The sequence below is a fragment of the Rhododendron vialii genome, chromosome 13a, assembly GCF_030253575.1.
Source record: "Rhododendron vialii isolate Sample 1 chromosome 13a, ASM3025357v1".
Lineage (NCBI taxonomy): Eukaryota > Viridiplantae > Streptophyta > Magnoliopsida > Ericales > Ericaceae > Rhododendron > Rhododendron vialii.
Genome location: NC_080569.1, coordinates 5,212,249 through 5,239,475, shown reverse-complemented (window position 1 = coordinate 5,239,475; position 27,227 = coordinate 5,212,249). Strand labels below are relative to the sequence as shown.

The window sequence follows — 27,227 nt, the reverse complement described above, 5'->3', positions numbered from 1 at the left end:
AATGAGTAGGAGTGCTTTTCTCTGCGCAACTTTGACTGTGAGGAAATGAGGAGGAGTGCTTTTTATCTGCCTTAAGCTTTGTGCTTTACAAATTTCATCTATGCTTATTCTGTTGTAAGTGTAGTGTACTAGCTTTGGTGCCTCAGATTGAAATACTGAAACATTTCTGTCGATTAGTGTATATCTATTCATATTGGCTTTTGGCCTGCGACTACGTGGTGTTTTTGGCAATCGATCAGATTAGGTTGTCGATGATGTAAAATGCCTCTTGGGAAGGGTGACATGGAGCTTCAAGCCATAGTTGTATGCGAGTGCTCCCTAATAGAGAATTAATTTGCTTATGATTTGTTAAGAAGTTGGAATTTTAGTTTAACCTGATAGGAAAGGACTTCTCTTGTTGAATTCACCGTTCGCTTTGCAGTTCCACAAGTGTATGTGACACCAAGTATTCTGCTTCAAGAAGCAATTCTGTTGTAGTTTTATCACAGTTCAGGGTAATGAGACACCTATGAAAGTATCATCTCGAGGCACTAGCATTATGTCTGTACTATGTCTCATCAACTTATTGTATTGATGCATTCATAACTACTTTTGGGTGCTTCAATTTGCAGAAAGTTTTTGAATTGCAGTGACTTTCAGTTAGACCTGAAATGGGGCAATAATAACCCCTACCGATGTGTAGTTTATCCTGTTAGTTTTTATCAATTTGTCGATTAGTAAAAGACTGGCTGACCTTGTGCATCTCTTTTGCTGGTGAGATTTGCTTCTGTTTTGACTAGATTTCACCTCTGAAGAAAAATGCAAAGGTTGATTTTGACTTGGTTCTCCTCCCTTTTTTGTTGGTTTAGGCATGTTCTTTGCACAACTTATGTTTGGTTGTAGGAGACCACACTAGTGTAAATTCTTGCCAAAATTGTCGGAGTTTCTCTGTTAATTACAGTTGGTCTGCATGGTGCAGGGTGGTGGTGGAGGAGGGTGGTGAAGGGGTGGAGGAAGGGGGAGGACAGAGGGGGTCGTGGTGGCGGAGATTGGTGGGGGAATGTAGCGGTGGTTGAGTGAGGTGGGTTAGAGGAGAAAGGGGAGGGGAAAGGAGGTACAGAGCCTGCGCACAGAATTACACACCGTAAAAATCGATCTCCATATCAAAGGCTACCCGCTCTCTGGTTGCTTTTGAGAGTTTTGGCTTCTTTAGCCACTTGCCTAAAAAATTCTCATCTTTGCCATCTGTTGCAGAAAGTAAAGCTCAATTTGGCACATAACAATGAGCTGAAAAATTCCAGGGTCCACTAGTGAGCTGCAAAGCTTCTCCTCTGGGTGATTTGGTGACAAAGCATCCTTCTTTTCCCCCACATTAGTGCCTATGCCTTTCCACTTGTTTATAACGCATAAGGTTCTTCTTGCCTAAGATTCCCATTAGGCATAGAAGTTTCCATTCTCCCACTAAACGTACCAAAAAAAATTGCATCTTAAAAGCACCAAAAAAAATGAAGCAGGAATGCAATATCGATATTGGGATCATGTAGTGATGATCAAAAAATAGCTACTTAGGAACATGTCCCTACGTGTAATAGACTTTTTCAAGGCCCCTCCGGCCTAAATTTTTTACACTTCTTCGGTGCAGACTTTCTAAGTCGTTTTCTCTTATTTTTTATTTGGGTCAAATTTTTACACCACATCATTTGTTTCGATGATGACAACAATTAAAAAAAAGTATAAGAATATATACCAAAGTTGTAAAAAAATTATGTGAGACGATGGAAAAGACCAAAAAGACCTTGTTGAAAAGTTTGAAAGAGGGTAACATGTACTAGAATTTTGGTATTTGTGATGAGAATAACTTATTCTTGAAGCTCCGTGAATAAGTTATTACGGAGCTCAATCTCAACCGTTCAAAAGTATTTTGGATGATCTGGATAAAAATAATTTATTAACAATTAATCTATTACCATTAATAGTTTGTTTTTAATCTGGTTCGTTCAAAAAATTTAAATTTTTGAACGATCGAAATTGAGCTCCTCCTGTGAATAAAACTATTCACGGAGGAGAGAGATTGAGCTGCTCTCCTCCGTGATTTTACTTATTCTCATTTGGGACATTATTCAAAAGAGGCGCATGGCTTCATAACGTACCAGTGGACCCGCCGCCTACTCTTCAACTGAACCACTCCGTCTCTGTTCCAACTTCTCTTCTTTTCACCCGCCGGCGGACGCATCTCTCTCTCTCTCTCTCTCTCTCTCTCTCTCTCTCTCTGTGTAGGAGAATAGGAGAAAAGAAAACCATTAACATGGGCGATCGAGCCTCAGGAGAAGATCAGAGAGTTCCAAAGCTACCAATTCCGGGAAAGAGAAACATACTCATCACCAGCGCTCTGCCTTACGTCAACAACGTCCCTCATCTCGGAAACATCATCGGCTGTATACTCTCTCTCTCTCTCTCTCTCTCTCTCTCTCTCTCTTATTTACATCAATCAGAATTTTTGCTTCCCCTGAACCTGAACAAGACCCTGCTTGGTTGCCAAGAAAGAAAAGGGAAAATAACTCTGGCAGCCTTCGGATTGAGTGGTTTTGGTGAGAAAAGAAAAGAAAAGAAGAAGGTTGGAGTTGACAAGTACAAAAATTTATTTCTTGATGATGTCAAAATCTTTCCCACAATCCAAAGGGGCTGTGAAGCTGATGTCAAAGTCTTGGAATTCACCAAAAACTTTATTATCCATTCAATTCCAGTATGCGCAGTTTTCCTTTTTCTTGCAATTATTTTATTTATTTACTTGGGATGGAACTGTTTATGATTCTCCATTTTCTAAGTATGCAAATGGTGTTAGTTAATTTATCAGGAACCAACTTTTTGCTTGTTAATCTGACCTTCTTTCTTTCTTTCTTTTCTGGTGCAAGTTTCTTTCTTTCTTCCTTCCTTATGTGAACTGTTGGTTTTTCCATAATATTAGTTACTTTGTCAAAAGTCAAAATGGCAATTCTCGTTGTTTCTTTACTTATATTGTTTTTCCACTTCCAAAAATTTTCCTGTTTCGCCTTCTTGTTTTTCTTCTTTGTTCCGGCTCCATATTTTGACACCACCGGTCCATATTTGGTTCTTATTGCTTGATATTCTAAGATCAAAATTTATTTTTAAGTGTGATTCTCTCGTTCCTGTGTTTTGGAGAATTGCTCAGTTGGTGTGTTCCTTCTTGTCTATTTACAATCTTTAGTTCTTAATTATATAGGTTGGTATTGATTTGACATGTTATTTTTTCAGCTGTTTTAAGTGCGGACGTATTTGCCCGGTATTGTCGCCTCCATGGCTACAATGTCTTGTACATATGTGGGACTGATGAGTACGGTACAGCAACAGAGACAAAAGCCATGGAGGAGAAATGCACTCCTCAGCAGATTTGTGACAAGTAAGTTCCATCTACCATATAATGTCTTCTAGGAGGTTTTCGAGAACCTTGGTCTAACTTGGGAGTGCAATTTTAAGGAGGGTGAACATTACCCTCCCTCTTATTGGTTGAAATGGTGTCGGTTCCACCCCTGCAATACACTTTTGGTAAGTATGACATCACTTTGTGATGGGATCCACACCATTTCAACCAATAGGAAGGAGGGTGATGTTCACCCTCTTAAGTGGAGGGTGAACAATACTCAAAACTTTGGACTTTTACGTCGTATACCACTATATACTTTACCTTTGTTCTTCTAGTGATTGTTTTTTCTTGCATAGCGAATCTCGACCCTTTCGTGATATAACTAAATTAATCATTCTTCAATAACTCCAATGATTTGTAGATAAAGCAGGATTTGTACTGTATTTGAATTCCTCATCTGGTTTTGTAGATACCATGCAATACATAAAGAGGTCTATGATTGGTTCAACATCAGTTTTGATGAATTTGGACGAACATCGACTCCCCAGCAAACTGAAGTTTGCCAAGCGATTTTCATGAAGTTGCTAGAAAATAAGTGGCTATCTGAAAACACGATGCAACAGGTGTATATTCATTTTATGTAGGCGTTATACGCGTTATGTGATGGTAAAATTTCCCTTTTATGGCTAGCTCCTCTTAAAGTAGTTGGGGGAGCAATTTGCTTTTGGATTCTTACTGTGCATTGAACCTATTCAGCTATATTGTGATGCTTGTGAGCGTTTCTTAGCTGATCGGCTTCTGGAGGGAACCTGCCCTACAGTAGACTGTAACTATAACTCTGCACGTGGGGACCAATGTGAAAAATGTGGGAAGTTGTTGAATCCAACTGAACTGAGAGATCCTAGATGCAAGGTACATAAATTGTTATGTCATATCCTTATCCCCTCGTGATTTCTTCAGAAATTTGATTCAACAAAGTTCATAGCTATTTTCCCTTGTGCAGCAGGAAACTTAAAGGCATTCAGTTTCCTCCTTATATTCGTTCTACTTTAAACTTGTTCTGCAGCTATGTCAAGCAACTCCACGGATACGTGATACAAAACACTTGTTTCTAGAGCTCCCATTGCTCAAGGATAAGTTGGAAGAGTATATCAACGAAATGTCAGTTGTAGGATCTTGGAGTCAGAATGCCATTCAAGCAACATATGCATGGCTTAGAGAAGGACTGAAAGCCCGCTGTATAACGAGAGATCTTAAATGGGGTGTTCCTGTTCCACATGAAAAGTTTAAGGATAAGGTAGGCTAAGATTTTTCTCTTGTAAGTATTTAGGTTTGTGGCATCATATACTGTTTCACATGTTCTTTGTAGGTTTTCTATGTTTGGTATGATGCGCCGATTGGATATGTATCTATTACTTCATGCCATACCCCTGAGTGGGAGAAATGGTGGAAGAACCCTGAAAATGTGGAGCTATATCAGTTCATGGGCAAGGATAATGTTCCATTCCACACTGTAATATTTCTCTCCCCTGTATTTTGTTAATGCCTAGAAGGATTAAACCTATACTATGTACTGGTTTCAATGATGATGTGTACACAGGGTCAGCATGTCTTATTGTCGGTTACTTATTTGTTACAGAAAAGGGATTTAAGAGGAGTGACCAGTGAAAAACGACTTAAGATGAACCCTTAGGAGTTCACTTGAGGCCTAAAAAAAAACGAAAATCTAATGGCCTAAAATTTGAATAGGTGTCAGTAAGGTTCAGGAAAGTGGTCTTGGACCCTTAATTCTGAATTCATATGATTGCACATCTTCAAAAGCAAATGGTTGCATGGAATGATGTCTCTACACCATTAATCAAGTGCCCGGAGTAAACGTGAAGTAGTCGTGGTTGTGTCAACTAAGGAATAAGAATGCCAAAATCCAATCCCCGCTCTTCGTTCTACTTGCCGATTTGCTTAATCTAAAAAAGCGCCACAGCATAAGTGGGTGGATTGATCATTTTGTAATTTTTATTTATATTGCTCTAGTTGTGCTCAGAACAGGAATTAAGTTTCTTTCTTAATGTACCTACTCCAGGTCATGTTTCCTTCTACACTTCTGGGCACTGGAGAAAATTGGACATTGATGAAGAGCATTAGCGCGACGGAGTATTTGAATTATGAAACAGGTACATAGTAGCTATTTGAATTGCATTAATATTACCATTCATCCGGGTCTCAAGGAAGGTTTTCTCCAGGATTTTATTTGCATTCATTACTCTCTTTTGAATCCGGAAACTTGTTGACTCAAATGGAAAGGAAAAATAAAGTTGATATTTGCTTGTCAATGCAGGAAAATTCTCCAAGAGTAAAGGGATAGGAGTTTTTGGCAATGACGCAAAGGATACAAATATTCCAGCCGAAGTGTGGAGATATTACTTGCTAACCAACAGGCCTGAGGTGAAAATTTAACTATTACTCAGATGGCCAATTACAGGCTCGCAGCTGTTTTCTACTTGCTAATTCTAGTGAGTTTATCTAAATTAGGTATCAGACACGTTGTTTACTTGGGTGGACTTGCAAGCGAAATTAAATACCGAGCTGCTGAATAATTTGGGCAATTTTATAAATCGAGTCCTGAGTTTCATTGCTAAACCTCCAGGTCAGTCCCTTGCCTCTATTTAAATTACCCGTGGCAAGATGTAGTTTTGCAAGTTTGATTTTGACAATGGAATCATGTTTATGTGCTGGAATTTTCCTGGGTTACAGAACGAACTTTATGTATGTTGCAAATTGCAAGTATGAAATTATTTTTTTCGTTTGGCTTCAACAAAAATGGCCTTATTTGAACATCTCTTGAGTATGGAAGGCCGTCAGTCATGATATACTTTCGTCTTTTAATAATTTGAGACACTTAGGGGTCGTTCCACTTTTTTCAAAAAGTGACTTTTTGAAAAAGAAAGGTAATTTCAAGGTAAAAAATTATGTATTTACGCAAATAATTTTTCTACCAATATGGATCTTGTTTGATAGATCTCATTGAGATCTTTTAAACGGTGCAAAAAAAATTGAAAAATCATTTTTCATTTTCATTATATTTGAGTTTGAAATTACCTGTTTTTTGAAAAAGAAGGTTTTTGGAGAAAGCAGAATGACACCTTAACCCCTTGAATAGAAATCACGACACTAAAGATGGCAACAATGACGATAAGGACAGTCAGTGCATGAAATTTTCAAAAGTGCTACACACACAACGGTTGTGTAAAATACAATACACAACCAATCTCTAACCGTCCATTGCTGTAATAAATGATCAGGATTCACTCAAACTATTTTCCATAAAAGTTAGACTTTTTCTTGGAAGAGTGTGTTTAAAATCTAGACCATCCAAATACATCTGGACGGTCAGAATTACGCACATAACCAACACAACGGTTGTGCAAGTAGCATTTTTGTGAAACTTTAGAGATCTCAACTAGGAACTGCTTAAGCGGCTTACAGAGGACTTCAAAATGTTTAAATAGTAGTAACAGAGTTTTCCTATTTTTGCACGTCTAAAAGCTTAAATCCAATAGTAAGAGGCTACCCACCCAATGATCGTCGTCCTCCACTTAAGTTACGTTGTTCGATATTTCTTTGACAGTTCCTCTCTGCAGGACTAGGTTATGGATCTGTCATTCCTGATACCCCTGGAGCAGAAACACATATCCTTACAAAGACATTGTCCGAGAAAGTCAGTACATATGTGCAGCAATATGTAGAGGCTATGGAGAAGGTTTCTCTTTTAGCTGACATCCAATAGCTTAAATTTTCCGCAAAGCATGTTTGAATGGAAATATTTTCCTAAATTGCTTCTGATGTATTACAGGTTAAACTAAAGCAAGGACTGAAAATAGCGATGAGCATCTCTAGCGAGGGGAACACATATCTACAAGTAAGGTGTAAGGATTTGTTAAGGTCATGTTTGGATCTTGGATTAGCAGAGGGATCCCTTTCATTATCTGTCCCTTTGTAAACTTAAGATCAAATGCAGCCTAGATTGATGCAGCTGTTCTTACATTTTTGGTCGAATTATAACTTTGCTTTGTAGGACAGTAAATTCTGGAAGCTTTACAAGGAAGATAAAGCTTCCTGCTCTATAGTGATTAGAACTGCAGCCGGGCTAGTTTCTCTACTCACACGTTTGTTGGAACCTTTCATGCCATCATTTTCGCTTGAGGTATGCATTAGTCCGGCACTACTCATGAATTCGGTGGAAATATATACTTGAGTACTGTATATCGGATGGTCTTAGTGTCTTACGACTGCTCCCAATTGTACCACCATGACGATTCTTCTGATGCCTACTAGGTGCTAAAGCAGCTTAATTTGCCTCCGGAAGCACAAGTTTCCCTCTGTGATGAAAATGGAGATTATGAGAAGGCAACGAAACCTTGGGAGATGTTACCTGTTGGTCACACCATCGGTACCCCTTACCCTCTATTCAAAGAATTGGTATGCGCGACTTTATCGTTGGAATTAGCATTTCCTCCCACTCTTTGTTCTTCTCTTCCTTCTCTCTTTCCAAATGCCGAAGCTAAACTTTTATGGCTTTTGGGTTTGATGGGTGAACAGAAAGACGAAGATGTCAACTTTTTCAGGGAGAAATTTGCTGGAAGTCAAGCCGATAGGAGGAGGTCATGAGGTTTAATGCGATGGAAGTGGTGATTGTTTCAGAATTCAGATTAATCACAAACAAAGAAGCTAAGGAAGGAAAGTAGTGCGAAGCTAGCTGACATTCTTACAGCATACTACTAGGATGTGTAATAATTAAGGAAGGAAAATGGTAAACAAAACAAGAATGACATTGAGTCTAAGCACTATGTAGTTTTACTTTGACATGGAAAAAAATTAGTTTGAGCATCTGTAATGAAATCGTTAAGTATAAAATGAACTCACTTCCCTTTTAGTCCAATGTAATGGCCAAAATATGAGGAGGGGAGAGAGAGGGGTTTTGTTTCTTTTTATTTTTTATTTTTTAAAAATATTCTTCTTGTTAAATGCAATGAAGAGTACAGTATAAACTGTTTGGGATAAATTAGAATAAGCTGTTTTCTTATTGTTATTTCCTTTCTTTGGTATAAGCCATGTTTGTCAAAAGCGGGCTTTTCAGACTCAGACTCCAAACTGGGGTTCTTTTTTCCCGAAGAGAAGAGGGGAAAAAAAATAAGCCCAATGATTAGTCCGATTTCAAGGAAAAAAAAAAAATTATTCCGATTGGTTGGTGGATAATCGATTTGCTTTCCGATTGATTAGGATTCGATTTTTAGAGTTAGGCCGAAAAAAAAAAAAAAAAATTCCTTGTCAATCTCGTACCCTCTGAGCAGACAGAGAATGGGATTAGATGAGGTGTGAGTGGAATGGGTTACGTACCGGATACTCGAACGGTCGAAAAACAAGAAAAAAGAAAAACCAAAAAGAGAGTTGATTTTTGCATCCCAAAAGTTAGCAATTTAGGATGCGCGGAAATCACTCCAAAAAGAATAGCACTTGGGTAGGAGTGCAGTAAATGCTACGCATGTTCACTGTGTATGTATGTCCTGCCTCCTGCGTGCCAAAACCCATCACATCCAGATCCAACTCATATTGAGAGAGAGAGAGAGAGAGAGAGAGAGAGAGAGAGATGGCGAGAGAGAAACACACAGCCTCCGTCTTCAACGGACAAGATTTTAAAGTGAGGGTTTCATACGAATCTCGTTATTAACAGAAACAGTCTTGTGGTCGTTATTGTCGTTCTGCCCCATGAGGAGGTACCAACTCCGTCGCGTCCCTTCTCAATCTCTCTCTACATAAGTTATGAACCTACTGGTTTCTCTCTCTCTGAAATTGGCAGGGCTGGAGATGCATTGAGAAGGAGATATGGGAATCGGCAGCGACTAAGTGTGGGGTTTAAGGGGCTGTTTGGACGTCTGTCTGTAGCAGTGATCTTTCTACTAATATGCACCGTGTCCTTGTTCGCCTCATTGAAAGGAAATAATAGCTCCCTCAATAGGCCGCAGGTCGGTTTATCCTATTTTGTTCCATTAGAGTAGTTTTCTTGATTTTGTCGGTTCAATTCCTACACTTGAATGCAATGTTCACCTTAATGTCGGAGATAAGGACCTGGGTTTTCGAACTAGGAAGGCGCGCAAGCTTGAATTTTTGTTCTAACTTAGAAGTGGCAAGCCTATATAGTTTGGTGATAACTAGCAGAAATACTAGCATAGTAACGTATGTTTTTAAATTGTTGGGGTGGCAGTACATCCTTGATAAGGAGTAGGAAGAGATTGGCTCTCAGTTGTTACTGGAACTGAAATGTGGAAAATTATGACCGGATTGGTGGTAGTATTCACCATAATGGTAATTACATTGCAAATTATGAGTTATTCTCAATCATTTCAGAGGAAATTCAGTCCTTTTGCTGCAAAAGAAGCTGAATTGCTTCTAAGTTCTAACAATTCTCAAGCTTGATGCGGTCGAACTTTTTAAAGCAGAAATAGTAACCAAACTCACTTTATATCTCCATTGGGTATCTCTTAATCAATTGGACAAGCTGTGGGCCATCGGAATGCATTATCAGCCTTGTTCAAGAGTTTTGCAGTGTTTTGCGTTATGTCACAAGTTGTTAAAGTGAAGCTAACCCTTTCTAAAGTTATCTTACAGGACTTCAGAGTAGATGAATTTTGGGACATTGCTGCTTCTGGTGGGTGGAGACCATCGTCTGCTCCACGATCTAACTGGCCTTGTACGTGGTGCCAATTTTAATTTGCTATTGTCATGGCATGATCTTGTTGGGTTTTCAATCTTAATCAATTTTGGCTCCCCATAGTCTATTTTGCATTTTTCATTTGTGGCAGCACCTCCAGTTAGGAGCAATGGTTTTTTACGTGTTCGTTGTAATGGTGGTCTAAATCAGCAACGTAGTGCGGTATGAATCACTGTCTCTCTGGAACAATATATGTGTAAAGCTTGAATCTTTCTTTCGCATGGGTCCTCTATTGAGATGAAAAATAGTCTTTACATTTGGTTGTATGCAATCACATGAGACCTTGCAGTAGCCTTGATTATGACATAAAAGCATAACGCGATAGGTGAATTATGATGAAGCCATGTTGGCATTTTACCGAATGCAACCAAATGTTTGCATTTGTATCTCCATGTAGTAGAAATAGTTTTTATGATTTACTGAAAGGAGGAAATGATGCAATTTATTTTGGTTGTTCCAGATATGTAATGCTGTTCTAGCCGCACGAATCATGAATGCAACCCTTGTTTTGCCGGAGTTAGATGCTAACTCCTTCTGGCACGATGACAGGTACTAATTGTGTGTGCTGTTTTATATGTTCTCTAAATTTCAACTTTCCGTTATTGGGTGATATAAAAATCTACATCTCTTTGTGATATAACCAAGGACTCCTTAGATGGTATTACACTTATAAATTTCTCCCTTAACATGTACTTGTTCTGATTGTCTGCTTCCACTCTCTTTCACACTGTTCAAAAATGACAGAAATGGTTCACATTATGATTTGATCTGTCTATTATTAGTTTCTTCAATGTATGATACATGATTACGAATAAAAAGAAAAAAGACAATTATGTTATCTAATGATGCTAGATTCCATTGTTGCATACAGTGGCTTCCAAGGTATCTATGACGTTGAACATTTTATCAAGTCACTGAGGTATGATGTACATATTGTGGAAAAACTTCCCGAAATTCAAAAAAATGGGAACACCAGGAAAATGAAAGCCTATCAGGTTAGACATTGTGGTTTAATATTTGTTGTGATTGAAAGATAAAACAACTTAGATGCAGCTTTCCTGGATGATTTTTAAATGTGCTGAAACAATTGTCCAGGTTAGGCCACCAAGAGATGCTCCCGTTAGTTGGTACACAACAGTTGCATTAGAGAAGATGAAGGAACATGGTGCCATTTATTTGACTCCATTTTCACACCGTTTAGCTGAAGAAATAGACAATCACGAGTATCAGCGGTTGAGATGCAGAGTTAATTACCATGCCCTGAGGTTTAAGCCCCACATCATGCACTTAAGTAACTCAATTATCAATCAGCTCCGTGCCCAAGGTCACTTCATGGCAATACACCTTCGGTTTGAGATGGATATGCTTGCATTTGCTGGGTATGTTCACACCTTGACTCTATCCTCCTGCATACAAGTGTATAATAGTATTGGATAGCTTTACTAATACTTTTTCTTTTTCAATGGAAAAGGAAAATTCGGGATATTTGGACTTTCTACTTGCTTTACCTCTACAAATATAAATATTCACTCTTCCTTTGCGTCGAACATACATTTTCGTGCACAATAAATGATATCATAGAGTTAATTATTTTTCGATATTGAATGAGGTTCTTCCATTCAGTCTGCAAAACTCACATAGTTATGTTAACACAATGATTGATCGATGTAAGACTTTGGCATGAACCAGCTATATTTGTCAAATTGCATAGGGGGAAAATGACTTAAAAAACTGCAGCTCTTTGGGATGGGATTGACTGGTCATTTTCATTTCCTTAAACTTCAATTCTTCGGTGAATCAATGGGTTCTTTTGTCCGAAGCTGTCTTCTGACAAATGTTCATAGAATTTGTAGTCTAATGGACGGCTTGTGTATGTAACAACATGTAATCTCTAGTTTCCAAACCATAATATGCATTACATCTTTTCGTATTTTTGGCATATACTAGTTCATCAGTCACTTTTGTGCCTGAATGGGACTAGAGTATTTGATTATTTGTGTGTTCCTCTTGATGATTCCTGTTCAAGAATTTTATACTTTCTGAACAAATTCGGGTTCCTACTAAATTTCACAGGTGCATTGATATATTTACCCCCGAAGAGCAAGGCAAATTGAAGAAGTATCGGAGAGAAAATTTTGCAGAGAAGGAGCTTGTTTATAGTGAAAGAAGAGCCATCGGGAAATGCCCATTAACTCCGGAAGAGGTATGGTTCCCATGTTGTTCCCTGTTGTGTTGGTCCATTTTTCATTTTTTCTGTATGCAACCCATACATGATGAAACTAATAAGCTAGATATCATTCTGTGCACAGGAGCTGCAGAAAATTAGACGATGCAGGTGCAAATATTTTGTAGTTTAAGTTTTATTTTCCAATGAAATTATCTTTTGTATGATCTGATATTAATTTGTAGACTAGAAGTTCTATGAATTCAATCTAAGGATCACTGCCAAGCCAAATTGTCCGGCATATAATCGATCATCAGAGCGACAAATTTCCCTTTGACTCCAATGTTGAAAACTGACAACAAAGCAAGATTATTGAAGTTCAGATTCTTAGATGAAGCAAATTTGTGAAAGCATGTTGAGTTTGGATGGCTATTTTCTATCATCGTACCGGCAAACTTCCATATTACTCTTTGCTTTTGTTGGGAGTTTCACAAGTTTTGGTTGGCTAGTTTAGAGTTCTACACATGATTTTAGTTTGTCATTGAAACTTCACAATACTGCCTCTAACAGGTTGGTCTAATCTTACGTGCCATGGGATTTGGTAATTCCACAAGAATATACCTCGCAGCAGGGGAACTATTTGGCGGAGATCGTTTCATGAAGCCATTCAGAGCACTATTCCCTCAGCTTGAAAACCACAATACAGTTCTCCCCACGCAAGAACTGACGGGGAACAAGCAAGGATTGGTGGGTTCTGCTGTTGATTATATGGTCTGTCTCCTCTCGGATATTTTTGTGCCAACTTATGACGGCCCAAGCAACTTTGCCAACAACCTTATGGGCCACCGTCTGTACTACGGGTTCCGTACCACAATCCAACCAAACAGAAAAGCACTAGCTCCAATCTTCATTGACATGGAAAACGGTAAGACTTCCGGTTTTGAGGAAGCTATCAGGCGTGTTATGTTCAACTCAGAGTTTGGCGGGCCTCACAAGAGGGTCCCGGCTGAGTCGTTCTATACAAATTCTTGGCCTGAGTGTTTCTGTCAGATCTCCCCTAAAGATCCTGCAGATCAATGCCCACCGGAGAATGTCGTGGAAATACTCAATAGACAGTTGTACGGGGAGCAAAATGTGACGTCAGAATTCGTTAGCTGATCAAAATGTGACTGATCCTGATTTGGAGAGCCGACTAAAACCACTTTAAAAACTAGTTTGACCGGTAATTCCTTTGCAGAACTGGCGCAGGCAGCATCGAAATGGAGAGGTATATGTGACTGGATGTTGTTTCTTGCAGTTCTTTGTCGTGCTTTGAGTTGTACATTTTCGGGAATCGGATGTGTATATAAGAAATTTTCATTCATGAACATAAAAAAAAACCCCAAAAACTGGAGTGGGAATGGAATTTATGACTCAGTTATTACGTGGGAAAAGAAAGCAGACTCTATTATCTCAACCAAGTTTTCTGCAGTGTCCTTGTGTTATCTATTTTAATTCCCAGGTAACTGAATGTTAAGCTCTTCCTTTTCTGAACCACAAGTATTAGTTGCGGATTCCAAATGAATGTGTGGTAGCGTTATGGCAAAGACGACGGTTGCAGCAATGACAACGAGCACGCGAACTTCCCAAAGATGCAACTGAGTTCAGCAAAGGGAAAATAATAAAGGAAAAAAAATACTCCTTGTAAAGAAAATACTTAAAAATAAAACAGGACCTTTTCCAAAAAATAGAACTGGACCTTTTTCATTTTCCTTGTAAAGAAAATACTTCTCCTCCTTAACCGGCTAACTGCTATCAAAATCTATCTCCAAATTGTACATGCTCAACGAACGCAAATACTGGATTACCTTACCTGTTGAGAAATTGGAATTTTCTTCTTCAAAATAATCATGAATTCAGGAGAAAATAAGAAAAACTAGATAGGGAAATTATTATTACCACGTCCTTTCCTTTCCTTTCCTTTCCTTTTCTTGCTTGTCCTGAAAAAAGAAACGCAATAAAGATGATACTCCTATCATGGAAGAAAACGGGTCGAAACTGCAATATGTTAAGGGTGCCGCTATTCGCAGCCCTCTATTTTCTCTCATACCCCGTTAAAAATTTTCAATTATACTCAACAGTTAGTTACCGAAATTAAGATATATTTTCAGTATCCAATTATCGAAATATAATATTTTTTTCAACAGATATTTACCGAAAATATATGTTCGGCAGTTGTTTACCGAAAGTTGAACATATTTTCGACATGTAGTTACCGAAATATAATCTTGTTTTCAACAGCAATTTACCGAAATGTTATTTATGATTTTCAACAACCATTTACCGAAATGTAGTGGGCTATGGGAGAAAATAAAGAGCTGCGAATAGCGGCGCCCTATGTTAAACTACCCAAAATATCTGCCCTTTAAACCCGATAAAAAAGATCCCCTTGGCACTCTCTCCAGAAATCATCAGAAAATCTCCAACTTTTGCCTCTCTCTCTCTCTCTCTAAATTTTTTTTTTTTTTAATCCTCTCTCTCTCTCTCTCTCTCTCTCTCTCTCAATCGAACCGTTTGTTCGTAAAAGAGAGTGCTGTTAGGGTTAGGTTTTCAACTTTAAAAGAGTGTTCCGACCGTTCAATTCCGTAATCGACGAACTTAGCGCACGATGTATGCTGATCGTGTGGACACTGAATCCGGTAGGTCTGTCAAGGACCGTCTTAATGGAAGCACCATAGACGATTCCGGTCGCCGGAGGCAATTTACCGGCAAGAGGTTCTCTCTCTCTCTCTCTCTAGCAGCTTCCTTGATTTGTTGTTGGAACTGTTTATGGCTGAGTTTTCAGTTCTTCATTGGGTTTATGACTGTGAATTAGCTTAATTTCGACCGTGTCATGGAATTGTCATTCGCGTTAGACTGTTTGAACTTAGCTTTTAAATTTTGTTTTGAGATAACAAATCTTCAGAAAATTAACATGGCAGCTTTGAATGGAAGCCATAATCTGCAGTTGTGGACTTGATTTAAGTAGTTTGGTGGATAGATGAGTACTTGCTGACAAAAATAATTGACTTGGATTTATTCCTTTCAAGTAAATTGAGTATCATCTATTCTCATACTGTATGCCCAACAAGCCCCTGAAACCATCGCAATCCTAATTCTGGGTCCTCTTGAAAAAACATTCAACATGACTTTCGAAGAATGATATATGATATTGAAGATCAAATAGGTCGCGCTGGGAGTTCGAGTAAAGGTTGTGGGGAGTTAGTAGATGGTATATGCAGGTTGGTTACACCAGCCTTTTAACCCTAAGTGCTTGGACGATACTTACATGGAAAGATTGACCACGAATAGAGAGCGCAGGGAGTAATGATAAGCATGGACTACAACTGACAGGCTCTGAAAATCCACCAAGTGTCTCTCTCCTGTAGCTTTTCTCCTCTTGTTTACTTAAGCTTGTAGTTATATCTACCAATTAAATAGACTTGTTTTTTAATTCCTATCTCGTGGGCTGTCCATTTCCAAGTGTTGTTCTTTCTGTGGAAACTCACAGTCACAGATATGTTTTCTTTTTTTGTGTGTGCATGTCTTCTTCTCTGCATTAATTTTCTATATGTATTACTTAGCCTACACCTCTGGAGTTTCATTAGCATTGATTTGTAAAGTCTTGTGATATGTAATGGATCCAATTGATTGAGATAGAAAGCTTAGTGTGGTTTGCTCATACGTCAAAGAATTTAAATGACTTGCCTGAATAACCATTCGGTGAAGTGTGAAGGCACGCTGTGTTTCTCATTTGAGACTTGATGGAAAGGCTGTAGTCGTTTCCAATTGGTTAGCTCGTTACATTTGGCGCTAAGAAAGTTTTTAGCAGTACTTCTGCTTATGTAACATTGTGGAGTGCAATACACTTAAGGCATAAAGAGCTTTTTACTTGTTTTTATTGGGTGGGACTTTTTATTTGATTCTACGTATGTTTTGTAGACAGAGGCAAGATGATGACAGGTGGGAGCATGATCTTTATAAGGACAATGATCCTCAAGTTTCAAGTATGTTTGGTTTAGATATTTGAGTTCAGCTACTCAATAGTTACTACTGCTTTGGATACTTTGATAGAGAAATTGTTGCTTCTACATGACTCTTAACGGTTTTGATGTTACATTAATGGTGCTTAAAGATCGCAGAATTGATACTAAGGATCTTCGGTTTAAGCTCCAGAAGAAGGGCATCCTGCAAGCAATTCACAGTGGAAGTGGATCTGTTTCAGCTGTTAGAGATCTTCGCGAAAAGCTATCTGGTTCAACGTACTCGCTGCCAGTGAAGTCTGACCCCCCAAAGCCAAAGACAAAGGCAAATCCAAAGCCAAAACCTCTACTTGAGGGAAGTAGGAAAAGCATCATTGTTGAAGCCCCTGAATCAGAGACCAAAAAAGTTGCCAGCTCAATCCCTAGGAAAAAGACTCAGCAAACGGTACTGACTCTCCATTTCTTGTTATGCTTCTTCCCTTGCCTTTAAAACAGTAAGAGAATAAAGTTCATTGGTGGATGATGGACCTGTATTACTACTCGTATGAGCATGTCGAAGAATCACTATCAGTTATTTTATTTTTTTGAGATTTTCTCATGCTCAGGTGGTGAGTGTGGCTTGGTCATCACCTTCCTGTAGAAACTTTCTGAGAACCAATCGAGGTGCTGTTAATAGAGATTGAAGGAACTGATCTTCTGCTCATTAAGTAGATATGTAAATTATGTCTCTAATGTAATCGCTACGGCAATACACACACATATATCCACAATTAGGGAATCTAAACTCACCCAACGTTAGTTGAAATTCTTGGGCATAAAATATATCCAGTGCTCATATGTTGGTTGTAAATCCTTTTGCAGTCACTTCATTTCTGCTCATTGAAACTTCACGTCATGATTGATTAGCTATTTTGTATTTTCACAGCAGTGAGATACGTCTATGTTCACGCACATATTTCCACAATTAGGGAATCTAAACGCACCCAACGTTAGTTGAAATTCTTGGGCATAAAAAATATTCAGTGTTCATATGCTGGTTGTAATTCCTTTTGCAGTTACTTCATTTCTGCTCATTGAAACTTCATGTCATGATTGATTAGCTATTTTGCATTTTCATAGCAGTGAGATACGCCTATCTTCACTGCCCACCCTGAAAAGTTTGATTATTCTAGGTATGAAACTGAGTTCCCCCCCTCCCCTTCTTGCTGAGGGAATTTTTTTTGGTCTTTTGGTATTGAAGACTTTAGTTTTGAGATGGACCAAGGTTGGGACTCAGGTCATTTTCTTAATCTGGGAGCAGCGTTAAAATGTAAAATCTAGAATTCGATTATGGGACTGGTATTCTGTATAATGTGTTAAATTTTCATCAGTCTAAGTGATACATCTCTGGTGCAGGCTGAATCAGTTGATAGTTTCCTGCAGTCCCTTGGTCTCGAAAAGTACTCAATTACATTTCAAGCGGAGGAAGTACGTGCTCATCACATTCTGTTCTTACTGTAACTTTATGTAGTTTCTTTGCTTGCAACCATTACCTTCAGAAGTTACTTTTCCTCTTTGACACTTCATACTGTTTGTGCAGGTTGATATGACGGCGCTTGTGCACATGGCCGATGAGGATCTGAAGGCTTTAGGGATACCAATGGTAAACTTTTATTGCTTTTCTTGGTTAATCTCTTCAGGAACTTCCCTTCTTGATATAGAATTGCTGCTTTGATTTTTCTTGTCATTTCTATAATTTGAATGTTCCTGTTTAGCAAGATGGTAGTTAATAGGTAATGTAACTGGACACAAGCAGCAAGAAGACAAATTGTCAACCATTTGTAATTTGTGGGCTCAAACAATAGCATTTTCAGTAACTATGACGCTGGAGTGCAAGATATCGACTGCTGAAAGTTTTATTGTTAGCCGTTAGTACTGCCCATGCGTCCAGTTCATTTTAATTAGGGCATCTTTGACTTTGTTACAATAAGTCTATAACATCTAAAACCTAGTTGGATTGGCGACAGACTAAAGAGGCCTGCTTTGTGCTCTTCTCATGGTTAATCTGACATTACCAATCAACCCTTTGTGATTGATTGACTGAGTCGGATTAAATGAGTATGGTTTTTGTTGAACCCGTGTAACTCTTAAGCTATTCTTTTTTTATGGATTTTTGGGTATGAATTATCATTTATGTTGTGTAAGAGGCAAGTAATGCTCCTTTTTAAAATTTCAAAATGCGTTCTCCTTTACATGTCTCTCACCAGTTTTACATCGCCTTCCCAATTTTGATTCTTTCAGGGTCCAAGGAAGAAGATACTTTTGGCATTGGAATCTAAAGTCTGACATTTCGGGGTGGACCAAGTTCCTTTGCATATGTGGGTCTCAATGTTTTAGTTCAATTTCGCTGAAGTCAGTAGGTGTTTTTCAACCCGGTATGCCTCTGCGTAGAACTTTTCTTGGTTAATTATTCTGTTGTATTGGCGAAGGTGGCTTTAGTGAGTAGTTTGGGGGCAAATTGCAAAACTTTAATTTGATGAATTTGAGTTATGCTTTGTTATACCAGGTTGTTTTCTCTCCTTGGGTAAATAATGTTGTACTTAAACAGAGAGAGAGAGAAAGAGAGTGTTGGTAACTTGCTACTCTAATCTTCCTGTCCAGCAGTGTTATTCAGTTGCCGTGTACATGCAAAACCAATATGAATGAAGAGTTGTGCTGCTTGAACCGAAGGAGCAAGGCAAAAATTTAGACCTTTATTATTGTGGCATGTTCGTACTCTAGAAACAGATGGTCTCTCCCCTCTCCACACAAAGTGGTCCATGCTCTTATACAAAATCTTCAGAGTGGTACTGCCAATTAGCCTCTTCACCATCACCTTTGGTTGCTCTCCCCCAGGCATGCAGAAGAAATCATAGCAGGTGACGGAGTTGTTTGGAGTCTTCAATGTCAAGAACCAGCACTACTCTATACAAGCCTTCTTTATGGAAGCCCTGTTTGCAACTTCTGAGGATTTGATTTAGCCGCTGAAAAGCAAACGGAAAGAGAGGGACTGTGTTGCAAATGATAATCAAGGGAATTATATTTGTTGTTTTGTATGAAGCTTAGTCTCAATTTTGAAGGGTACTTCATTTTCTTTTCAAATTGGTTGCTCTCCTCTAAATGGAGTAAAATTGGTTGCCTGCTTCAAATTTCAATTTTTCTCACTGATTTTGATTATTCCTGTCAATGGGCTTTTTAGTTTGGCATTTGTGAGATGATAGTTATGATAGTCATATGAGGCCACTACTCTGAAGGACAAATAAAAAGGGAGGGATATTTTTTTTTGTGAACAGATAGGAAGGGAGGTTTATTTGTTCAAAGATGGGAAGGGAGGTCGCAAGCTAACATTTTCCACTCCAGGAAGGACAATGGCATTTCCCTTTTCCTTTGATTTTTCTGTTTGTAAGAACTAAAGTGTCGGGCCCGGAGTGCCCCCATTAATTTGGTTACACAATGCCCCACTCTTTGCGTCCGCTCTAAAAATAGACTTGCGGGTGTGATGTCGAATGCCGTAAAAAACTTAATTAAAGCCCTCTCTACCATTAATTAGTTTTACAAGAGATGATAGAAAAGCGGTACGACATAAAGGATGTTGAGGAAAAAGAGGATACTTTTGGTAGAAATAGATATATATCTTGAAGTACACAGAATTTCATTGGAAAATATTCGTTTGGAAATTATTTTAAACTACACTGAAGAAACTGTTTTGAAAGCCTGCATCATTAAAGTTAATTCAACAACATTAGTTTCATTTATATTTGTGAAACTGCCACTTCATTTAAACAAGAACACCTACATTACTACATATTCATACTTCTCATCAAGGTTGGAATTCAATGAGCATATAAGTAAGTTATTTGACGACTTGGTGCGGTATGTTGGTACTGAGTTTCGCTTAATCTATTTCGTTAGCTTTGTTAGATTCAATCAAAACAATGGAGAATTTAAAGTTAGTCAAGAAAACTGTCGTACACCCCGAGAAACCCACCAGACGCAGGCGAATCTTCTTATCAAACATTGATCTTGGCCTCATTGCCTACCAAGAATCAGTGTCTTTCTTTGATCCTCCACAAATCAATTTCGTCGAAGCTTGTGAAAAGTTGAACAGAGCCCTTGAGCGTTTGTTTGTACACTATGATTTCTTTGCTGGGCGCCTAGTGCCATCTCTAGGAGATGGCCAGCGACTGGAGATCGAATGCAATGGCGCGGGTGTGGTGGTTGTTGCAGCTGAAACTGAGACCAAGTTGAGCCAACTTGGAGATCTTATGGCACCAAAGCCAGATTTTAAACAATTTACTGGGTTCTTAAATGAAGCGAATGAAGAAGAAATGGAAATAAAAGACATGCCTCTTTTGTTCATCCAGGTATGGGGACATTTTGAGCTTGTATACTAAACGGTACTCTATTTCGTGTTCACATTTGAAGCATAAAATCCATGGAACAAACTAATAGCTATCTTAACAATGGCAGTTGACTCAATTGGGATGTGGAGGCGTGGCATTTGCTTCTCGTTACAATCATTGTGTCCTAGATGGAGTAGCTGTACGTGAATTCCAGGCTAACATGGCTGCTCTAACACTGGGTAAAGATATGATGTTAATACCAAATCCCGATCGGACAATGTTTAGAGCACGAAACCCCCCTCTAATCAATCACCCTCACCATGAGTACTCAAAACCAATCCAATGCAAATCTAATGCCACATTTGTGCAACCTTCAATTTACGATCGAACTCACCTGATCCATTTACCACCACACCGCATTGCCAACATAAAGAAAGCCACCATGAGAGATGGAAAAAAGTTAAATTGCACCACCTTCCAAGCCGTGGCAGCAAAGATATGGAAGGCAAGGAGTGTTGCTTCGGGAATGGAGGATGAAAGGATTTCAACAATGTTGTTTCCTGTGGATTGTAGGAAAAGGGTGGTACCACAAGCACCGATTGGGTTTTCTGGAAATGCCCTAATTCCTGGATTTGCTCGGGTGAGCGTGAAGGAGTTGAAGGAAGAAGAAGATTATGTTCTTGTGGAGAAAGTGAAAGAAGGGCTGGAGAGATTGGATGATGAGTATGTGAGATCTAGTATAGATTGGTTGGAAGTGAACAAAGGGGTACCCTGTAGGGAAGATAGCTTCTCTCTGGTGGCATGGTGGAGATTAGGGTTAGAGGAAGATGAGTTTGTTTGGGGAAAATCCAAGTGCAACACTCCAGTGTCGCTTAAACCTGGTTTGGTGTATCTATTGCCAGGACTAACAGATGAGGGAGGGCTTAACATTTGCCTGGAACTGCCTAATGATCAAATTAGGGAGTTTCATAGGTTAATGATGGAAGGTTAATACTAATGGCCAATGTCATAGCATATTTTGCATGCGTCAATTGTATGCTTTATCTCATCAATTGTAGCTTGTAGTAACTTTTAACATCTTATTGTAAAGTCAAATTAACAGATAGTAACATCATGTGCTCTGCCTCTTATTGGGGTGAGGTTATCTCAAAATCAACAAATTCAACACTGAGTTCAAAAAAATCAGAGCCATCCAAGCACAAAACCTTCATTTCATAAGAAGAATTGAAATACTTGCACAACTGTTGCGTGAGACAAATCATATAAGAATTCCACAACTACTGATAAGATTTCTATTAGCTAACAAGATGAGATAACTGCCATTTATCACCTACCAAAGTGGTAACTATTTTAGAAATGACGATGATTAGTAGTCTAGGCAATACAAAAACCGGGATACAAACCCTTAAAAAATGTTCTTACCAAGTGAAAATCTTCTTTATGTTCATTCTGTTTACCACATGTTGAACGAGGAATGTTCCTTTCGGACTTGCTCTGGAGGTCATCTAGAATAATACTGCCAACCAGCCGCCACCGCAGCCACTAAAACAACTTTAATTAATAGCTTTGAACTTAGCAAGGATGACGAAGAAGAAGATGATGACGTGGATGTTGATGATTGTGGCGGTTCCCATGGTCTTCCTCTCAATTTGGCAAACAACTTGGATAGAAGCACGGGAAACTGTTCATTTTTCTTGGCAGCTGCAAACAGACCAAATAGAGTTAACGTTAAAGGCTGTTTTACTAAGTACAGAAAGTTGCATAAAAGATAAAGTAAGCCATAAATTTCGAACACAAAGTGTGGCTGAGCTATTAGTGATCACACAGGTCCCTCCATCTCTCATCTCTTTTTTCATTTTGGATCTTTTCCTTCTCTTTTTTTCACAACCCAAGCAGCAATAGTATGAGGCTGCCAAGTAGCAAGGGACTAAATCCAGAATGAACATGTCTAACAAATGTTTGGGAAAATCAGACAACCAACCAACCAAAACACTATAATCTATAATCATGACGCCAACAAAAAAAGAGACACAAAATATGCTAGATTTTTTGTAAAAGCCCGGACCAAATAATACTCAAGAGTACCTTTGCTTTTTAAAAGTCTCTCTTCCTCGCCCATACGCCTCCGTAGTACATTGAGCAGTGATCCGAAGTATAAAGCAAACACAGTGCATGTAATAGTGATGACATTGTAAGGCATGCTAAAATCAGGAGTCGTTAAAGGGACAAGCAGTACTTCTGTATATGACAAGACAGGACTTCTCTCCTGCATACAAAATCAGACAGTGATTTAAAAGAAAGGGACAAACAAGGCACCCTAAAAACCAACATATCACAGCAATTCATACCTGCATTTTAACCAGTAGGGGTGATTTGTTAGAAGAGGCATCTTCAAGAAAATTCACACTTGCTCGGAAGTCAGGAAAGCTTACAACAGCCGATGGGATGTCGAATCCCTGGTTCGCATCTGGAGGATATTCATCAATGTGCAAAAAACCCTGTAACAATATATCGTGGCAAATAAGAACATGAAAAACATATGAAGGAGGATTCGCAGTGAGACAATTCAAAATAGGCCCCAGACAACATTTTCCACAGTCTGCACTTTGCAGGCATTCTTGCATAATATACTTCTGGTGGTAAATCAAACAAATAAAAGAAACCACTGGAAATATTCTAGTAGCCTAAATTGTAGAGAATGATCGAAGGATAACCTATGTATCAAATAAAACTAATCCTGCTTGACATTTTCACTTGAATGTTGAATGTTATATCGAAAGGGTTGCATTTCAACCTTATAGAGTGCTACTGTTGCTTTTTTTAGAGTATCCAACGCAAGGAAAAAGCTGAACTAAACAAAGTAAGGACAGTAACCTACAAACAAATTATTCAAATACGCTTGCGTGAAATTAATGAAATAATTGTGTTGCATAAAAAGGTCATCTTGTACAAAAGAGACACATACCTTATCAAAGTCTAAGGTTAATGCAGCTGACATGATACCACATGGTAATTTGAGGGCCAATTCCATTACCCCAGGTGACACCTTGTCTTCAGAAGGTGAAACACGCATCTTCGTCACTACATCTGGTACAGATTGAGGTTTACCATCAACGAATATTTGCAGCGTATGATAATATACCTTAACATACCACGGCACAACTTGGAAAACATTAACATGAAAGCTACACTTGTTCCTGTTGTTGATATCAGGGGTCTGGAAACCCTCACTCTGTTTGGTAGGTTTTAAAGAGATAGCAATGGTGCCCCTTTCATTCCCACTTCCCATCAAGAACCTATTAGCATGTAACGGTGCCTGAGGACATGACCAAGCTACCGGGATCTTCCACATAAGCCCCAAATCAAATGGCTTAGAATCACTGTAATTCTCCACTAAAAATTTGTACATAACAGATGGCCCCCCTTTATGAACACTATTAATCTCATTAATCACGCTATCTGGGGAAACAGATAACTCAAAGCCAAAGTTACTCCAGGAACCTTCAAAATCAAGATTGTCATTGTCATCCCTCTCATTTTCCTTCTTTCGACTATTCAGTTCAGAGACTAAGTCCCCTTCAAGTTGAACGTATACGTTACTAGACTTGGCAAGAACACATTTTCCACCAACTTTCCTCCCAAAAAGTGAGCTAAGAGACCAACTTTGTGGTAATGTTGAGTCACTGGAATACATCATACTATTTCCTGGATCATTAGGTTGAAGAACAACTGTGAGTGTCTGTTCAAGCACTATACCCATGTTCAAACCCATTGAATCAAATTCAGTAGAGGTCAAATGCAGACGCTGAGAATGATAATATCCTCTATATATAGAGGGTCTATCCATTAATACTGAAAGCCCTGCTTTATCTCGGCAAGGGAGTAACTTCAACCATGGAGTCAGGTTCTCAGTGCAAACAGCCTCACGAGGCAAGGTTCCATACCTCAAATTGCCTGCAAATTGGTGAAAGCCCCAATCAGGAGCAGAATATGTAGTAGAAGACTCTAGGAAGTTGATTGAAGAACAAAAGAGGCCTGAGAGAGTGTGGGTAAGATTTTTCCATGAAGCATCAACCTGATCTTGGGGTACATCAAAGACAGCCCACAGTTCAACTCCGGGGGGCTTGGCATTATTACTTGATATGGGGTCATTGCCACCCCAGCGTTCATAATTCCAGCGGCCTTGTGTAAAAGACAACTCCATTTCCTGAATATGAAATTTGTGTACCTGTTTAAGCAGGCACTAGGCCATTAGTTATACAACTGAATTCCAACAAACAAAAAATATGTCATTTTTCATCCTAACAAACTCTAGGAATGAAAAACGAAACAAAACGACAAATTAGTAGGAGAAAATCACGACGAATTATGATATCTGAAAAAAAACTAGCATGCTTAAACTACTGAAACAATCTCGTCTCTAAAAGAATTGCTAACATAAATCCAGTTTGAAAAACTCCAAAACAAACATGAACTCATGTTCAGGTTCTCAAATCATTAAAAGCAGACTAAAAAAGAAGAAAATATGCCCAAACACGGAAGGCAACACGATTGACTAACTACCACAATGATTGCTGTGTCAAGAGTCAATGTAACTAGGTTTCCCGTCAGATAAAAAGGAAGGGGAATTAAAGGGAGTTAAGATGATTTTACCAGAAAATATCATATACCAAAACCTTTGATTGGCACATGAGGTCACATCACTTGCAATATAAGTGAAGTGGACAAGGTCCGACGCTGGAAGGAACTTGGTATGATGAGCCAATGTCTTTTAAGATACTAACAAAATTAAACTCCAAGAGCTCGGATTGAATTGGTGCAATACTGATTCATCCGTGATCTTGGAATACGCTAAAACACCCATCACCTTAAGTGGGCATCTGGGAGCCAATTATTTTTCAAATTCTGAATTGTAGATTACAGATTTTAAGATTACAACAAAATTACTGTAACAAGTTTCATTTTGTGTCTTTTGCTCTAATTCATACTTTCCCAACAAGATTCTCCAAAATTAGCCCTATCTATTGTTTTCCCTACTATAAACCAGAGTAGTCTCATCCATTTAGTAGCTTGCGCAGTTGTGCCCCTCTATGGTGTGCCAAAGCAGCACTATTGGTCCAATACTGCTATACATATAGCCTTTGGTTTTTTCTTCTTTTTTTATGCTAAGGAGCTACAACAGTGCTCAGTTTGGTACCTAAAAATCTACTCCAAGTTGAAAACCACCCAAATCAAGGGTACAAAAAGCTTATTGACCCTAAACCCAAAATAAACAACTTAAACCACAATGACATTAGATAACTTTGTGTTCATACTACTCATCTATTCTTATGTGGGTATCACTCACCTCTTTGAAAACCACCCAAATTCAACTTATAAACCCTAAACCCAAACTAAAAACTACTTCATTGATACTCATTCTCCAAAATAACATCCAAATCAAATAGGAAATCATTGAGCTAGAAAATTGAAACCCCAAATACATATTTGTCAGTTTGTGGGTATCACCGGCACACAACTTAAACCCTAATTAAACAACCCAAACCATAATGCCAGTGATCCACCAATCCATTTATATTGCTATTTAGATGGCTTTGTGTTCATACAACTCATCGATTCTTACGTGGGTATCCCGCATCTCTTTGAAAACCGCCAAAAAATCAACTTCGAAACCCTAAACCCAAACTGAACAACTTCATTGATACTAATTCTCCAAAGCAAATGCCAAATCAAATATGAAATCATTGACCAAGAAAATGAAAACCCAATACATACCAGCTGGTAAATGGCTTTGGGGAAGAGACGGTGGTGCGGGCCATGGGTTTCAGTGGGTGGAACTTTGCTCTGGAAGTGGAAATGGGCCAGGACTTTCCGATCGGGCAATGGCTTCAACAGCAATTCCTCTGAGAATTCTTCTTCTTCTTGCTCCTCTTCTTTACCTATTGACTGGGAAAGAAAGAAGAGAAGGAACAGAAAAAGGATCGCGGAACGTGGAAAAGCCATTGATGGGTCAAGATTTGTTGCTGTTCATGAAGAGGGGGAGGTGAAAGTTGAAGCCCTCCTCCGTGAAAAAGAGCAGCATAGCGTTGTTGATAATTGATAAAGAGCAGCATAGCGTGCTGTATTGTTCGTCAACTTTCACTACTTCGGATCTCTTAGAAAAATTGTCTCCATTTTTTAGTATTAATTTTTATATGTAATATGAATTTTGTTAAATAGATTTTAATTAAGAAAAAAAATACTATAAAGCTATCTATAATATTATAAATCGTGATATCATATAGACGAATTTGTAAACGAGACGTACGTTAAAATTAGACAAATAAATTAAGACGGAGGAAGTATGTTTTATTCGGATTGGGGAATGCAGCTGCACTACACGATGTAATGTAGTCGATCCAGTCGTCCATCTCGGCATGGAAGGCTCGAATTTAATCCGAGTTCTTAACCGTCAATTGTTCCAATTAACATCCGACATTACCAAGAGAGACGACCAAATTGGGTGCACTGTATGGTATAGTGAGAGGGTGCACTACAGCACCTCTGGATCGTTGACGTAGTTTGTTTATCTTCT

General features: G+C 38.7%; 5 protein-coding genes and 1 long non-coding RNA gene across 8 annotated transcripts; 4 read left to right on the top strand and 2 right to left on the bottom strand.

Moving 5' to 3' along the window:
* The first annotated feature begins 2,094 nt into the window (after nt 1-2,094).
* Nucleotides 2,095-8,447, top strand: LOC131314891 (methionine--tRNA ligase, cytoplasmic-like). Its single transcript, XM_058343812.1, has 14 exons — nt 2,095-2,414; nt 3,253-3,397; nt 3,831-3,984; nt 4,118-4,273; nt 4,428-4,658; nt 4,731-4,874; nt 5,442-5,532; nt 5,697-5,803; nt 5,891-6,005; nt 7,000-7,118; nt 7,212-7,277; nt 7,434-7,562; nt 7,694-7,837; nt 7,958-8,447. Exons 1-14 carry the CDS (start codon nt 2,285-2,287, stop codon nt 8,024-8,026), a joined length of 1,800 nt encoding a protein of 599 aa, XP_058199795.1. The 5' UTR covers nt 2,095-2,284; the 3' UTR covers nt 8,027-8,447.
* Nucleotides 6,151-6,582, bottom strand: LOC131314897 (uncharacterized). The gene is made up of 2 exons (XR_009196533.1): nt 6,502-6,582; nt 6,151-6,256 (listed from the first exon to the last, which is right to left on the bottom strand). It is a non-coding gene; the product is annotated as an uncharacterized LOC131314897 (long non-coding RNA).
* A 404-nt stretch (nt 8,448-8,851) lies between the features above and the next one.
* On the top strand, nt 8,852-13,747 carry LOC131314892 (O-fucosyltransferase 1-like). The gene is made up of 9 exons (XM_058343813.1): nt 8,852-9,132; nt 9,216-9,381; nt 10,025-10,106; nt 10,219-10,289; nt 10,588-10,676; nt 10,999-11,122; nt 11,223-11,506; nt 12,201-12,330; nt 12,862-13,747. The coding sequence occupies exons 1-9, from the start codon at nt 9,125-9,127 to the stop codon at nt 13,447-13,449; spliced, it is 1,542 nt and encodes a 513-aa protein (XP_058199796.1). The 5' UTR covers nt 8,852-9,124; the 3' UTR covers nt 13,450-13,747.
* A 973-nt stretch (nt 13,748-14,720) lies between these two features.
* Nucleotides 14,721-19,459, top strand: LOC131314895 (uncharacterized). 3 transcript variants are annotated; one of them, XR_009196532.1, is made up of 7 exons: nt 14,728-15,045; nt 16,252-16,316; nt 16,445-16,737; nt 17,688-17,759; nt 17,872-17,934; nt 18,573-18,706; nt 18,936-19,459. XR_009196532.1 is itself a non-coding variant. In XM_058343816.1 (6 exons), the coding sequence occupies exons 1-6, from the start codon at nt 14,939-14,941 to the stop codon at nt 18,615-18,617; spliced, it is 645 nt and encodes a 214-aa protein (XP_058199799.1). In that variant the 5' UTR covers nt 14,721-14,938; the 3' UTR covers nt 18,618-18,831. The 3 variants fall into 3 exon arrangements, 1 of the variants encoding a protein (XP_058199799.1); XR_009196531.1 differs by having other exon boundaries at nt 14,825-15,045; nt 18,933-19,459; XM_058343816.1 differs by lacking the exon at nt 18,936-19,459 and having other exon boundaries at nt 14,721-15,045; nt 18,573-18,831.
* A 129-nt stretch (nt 19,460-19,588) lies between these two features.
* Nucleotides 19,589-21,755, top strand: LOC131314893 (acyltransferase GLAUCE-like). The gene is made up of 2 exons (XM_058343814.1): nt 19,589-20,674; nt 20,781-21,755. The coding sequence occupies exons 1-2, from the start codon at nt 20,246-20,248 to the stop codon at nt 21,642-21,644; spliced, it is 1,293 nt and encodes a 430-aa protein (XP_058199797.1). The 5' UTR covers nt 19,589-20,245; the 3' UTR covers nt 21,645-21,755.
* Nucleotides 21,756-21,848: 93 nt separating this feature from the next.
* On the bottom strand, nt 21,849-26,765 carry LOC131314890 (uncharacterized). The gene is made up of 5 exons (XM_058343811.1): nt 26,429-26,765; nt 23,619-24,881; nt 23,002-23,151; nt 22,739-22,919; nt 21,849-22,354 (listed from the first exon to the last, which is right to left on the bottom strand). The coding sequence occupies exons 1-5, from the start codon at nt 26,654-26,656 to the stop codon at nt 22,155-22,157; spliced, it is 2,022 nt and encodes a 673-aa protein (XP_058199794.1). The 5' UTR covers nt 26,657-26,765; the 3' UTR covers nt 21,849-22,154.
* Between the last annotated feature and the right edge of the window lie 462 nt (nt 26,766-27,227).

Coding starts and splice junctions, on each gene's coding strand:
- LOC131314891 (XM_058343812.1), top strand. CDS start 2,285: ATGGGCGATCGAGCCTCAGGAGAAGATCAGAGAGTTCCAAAGCTACCA. Junction 5,804..5,890: donor TGCTAACCAACAGGCCTGAG/GTGAAAATTTAA, acceptor TATCTAAATTAG/GTATCAGACACGTTGTTTAC. Junction 7,563..7,693: donor TGCCATCATTTTCGCTTGAG/GTATGCATTAGT, acceptor GATGCCTACTAG/GTGCTAAAGCAGCTTAATTT.
- LOC131314892 (XM_058343813.1), top strand. Junction 10,290..10,587: donor TAAATCAGCAACGTAGTGCG/GTATGAATCACT, acceptor TGGTTGTTCCAG/ATATGTAATGCTGTTCTAGC. Junction 10,677..10,998: donor TCCTTCTGGCACGATGACAG/GTACTAATTGTG, acceptor TGTTGCATACAG/TGGCTTCCAAGGTATCTATG.
- LOC131314895 (XM_058343816.1), top strand. CDS start 14,939: ATGTATGCTGATCGTGTGGACACTGAATCCGGTAGGTCTGTCAAGGAC. Junction 15,046..16,251: donor AGGCAATTTACCGGCAAGAG/GTTCTCTCTCTC, acceptor TATGTTTTGTAG/ACAGAGGCAAGATGATGACA. Junction 16,738..17,687: donor GGAAAAAGACTCAGCAAACG/GTACTGACTCTC, acceptor TCTCTGGTGCAG/GCTGAATCAGTTGATAGTTT.
- LOC131314893 (XM_058343814.1), top strand. CDS start 20,246: ATGGAGAATTTAAAGTTAGTCAAGAAAACTGTCGTACACCCCGAGAAA. Junction 20,675..20,780: donor TGCCTCTTTTGTTCATCCAG/GTATGGGGACAT, acceptor TAACAATGGCAG/TTGACTCAATTGGGATGTGG.
- LOC131314890 (XM_058343811.1), bottom strand. CDS start 26,656: ATGGCTTTTCCACGTTCCGCGATCCTTTTTCTGTTCCTTCTCTTCTTT. Junction 23,152..23,618: donor TAACCTTAGACTTTGATAAG/GTATGTGTCTCT, acceptor ATATTGTTACAG/GGTTTTTTGCACATTGATGA. Junction 22,355..22,738: donor GAGACTTTTAAAAAGCAAAG/GTACTCTTGAGT, acceptor GTCTGTTTGCAG/CTGCCAAGAAAAATGAACAG.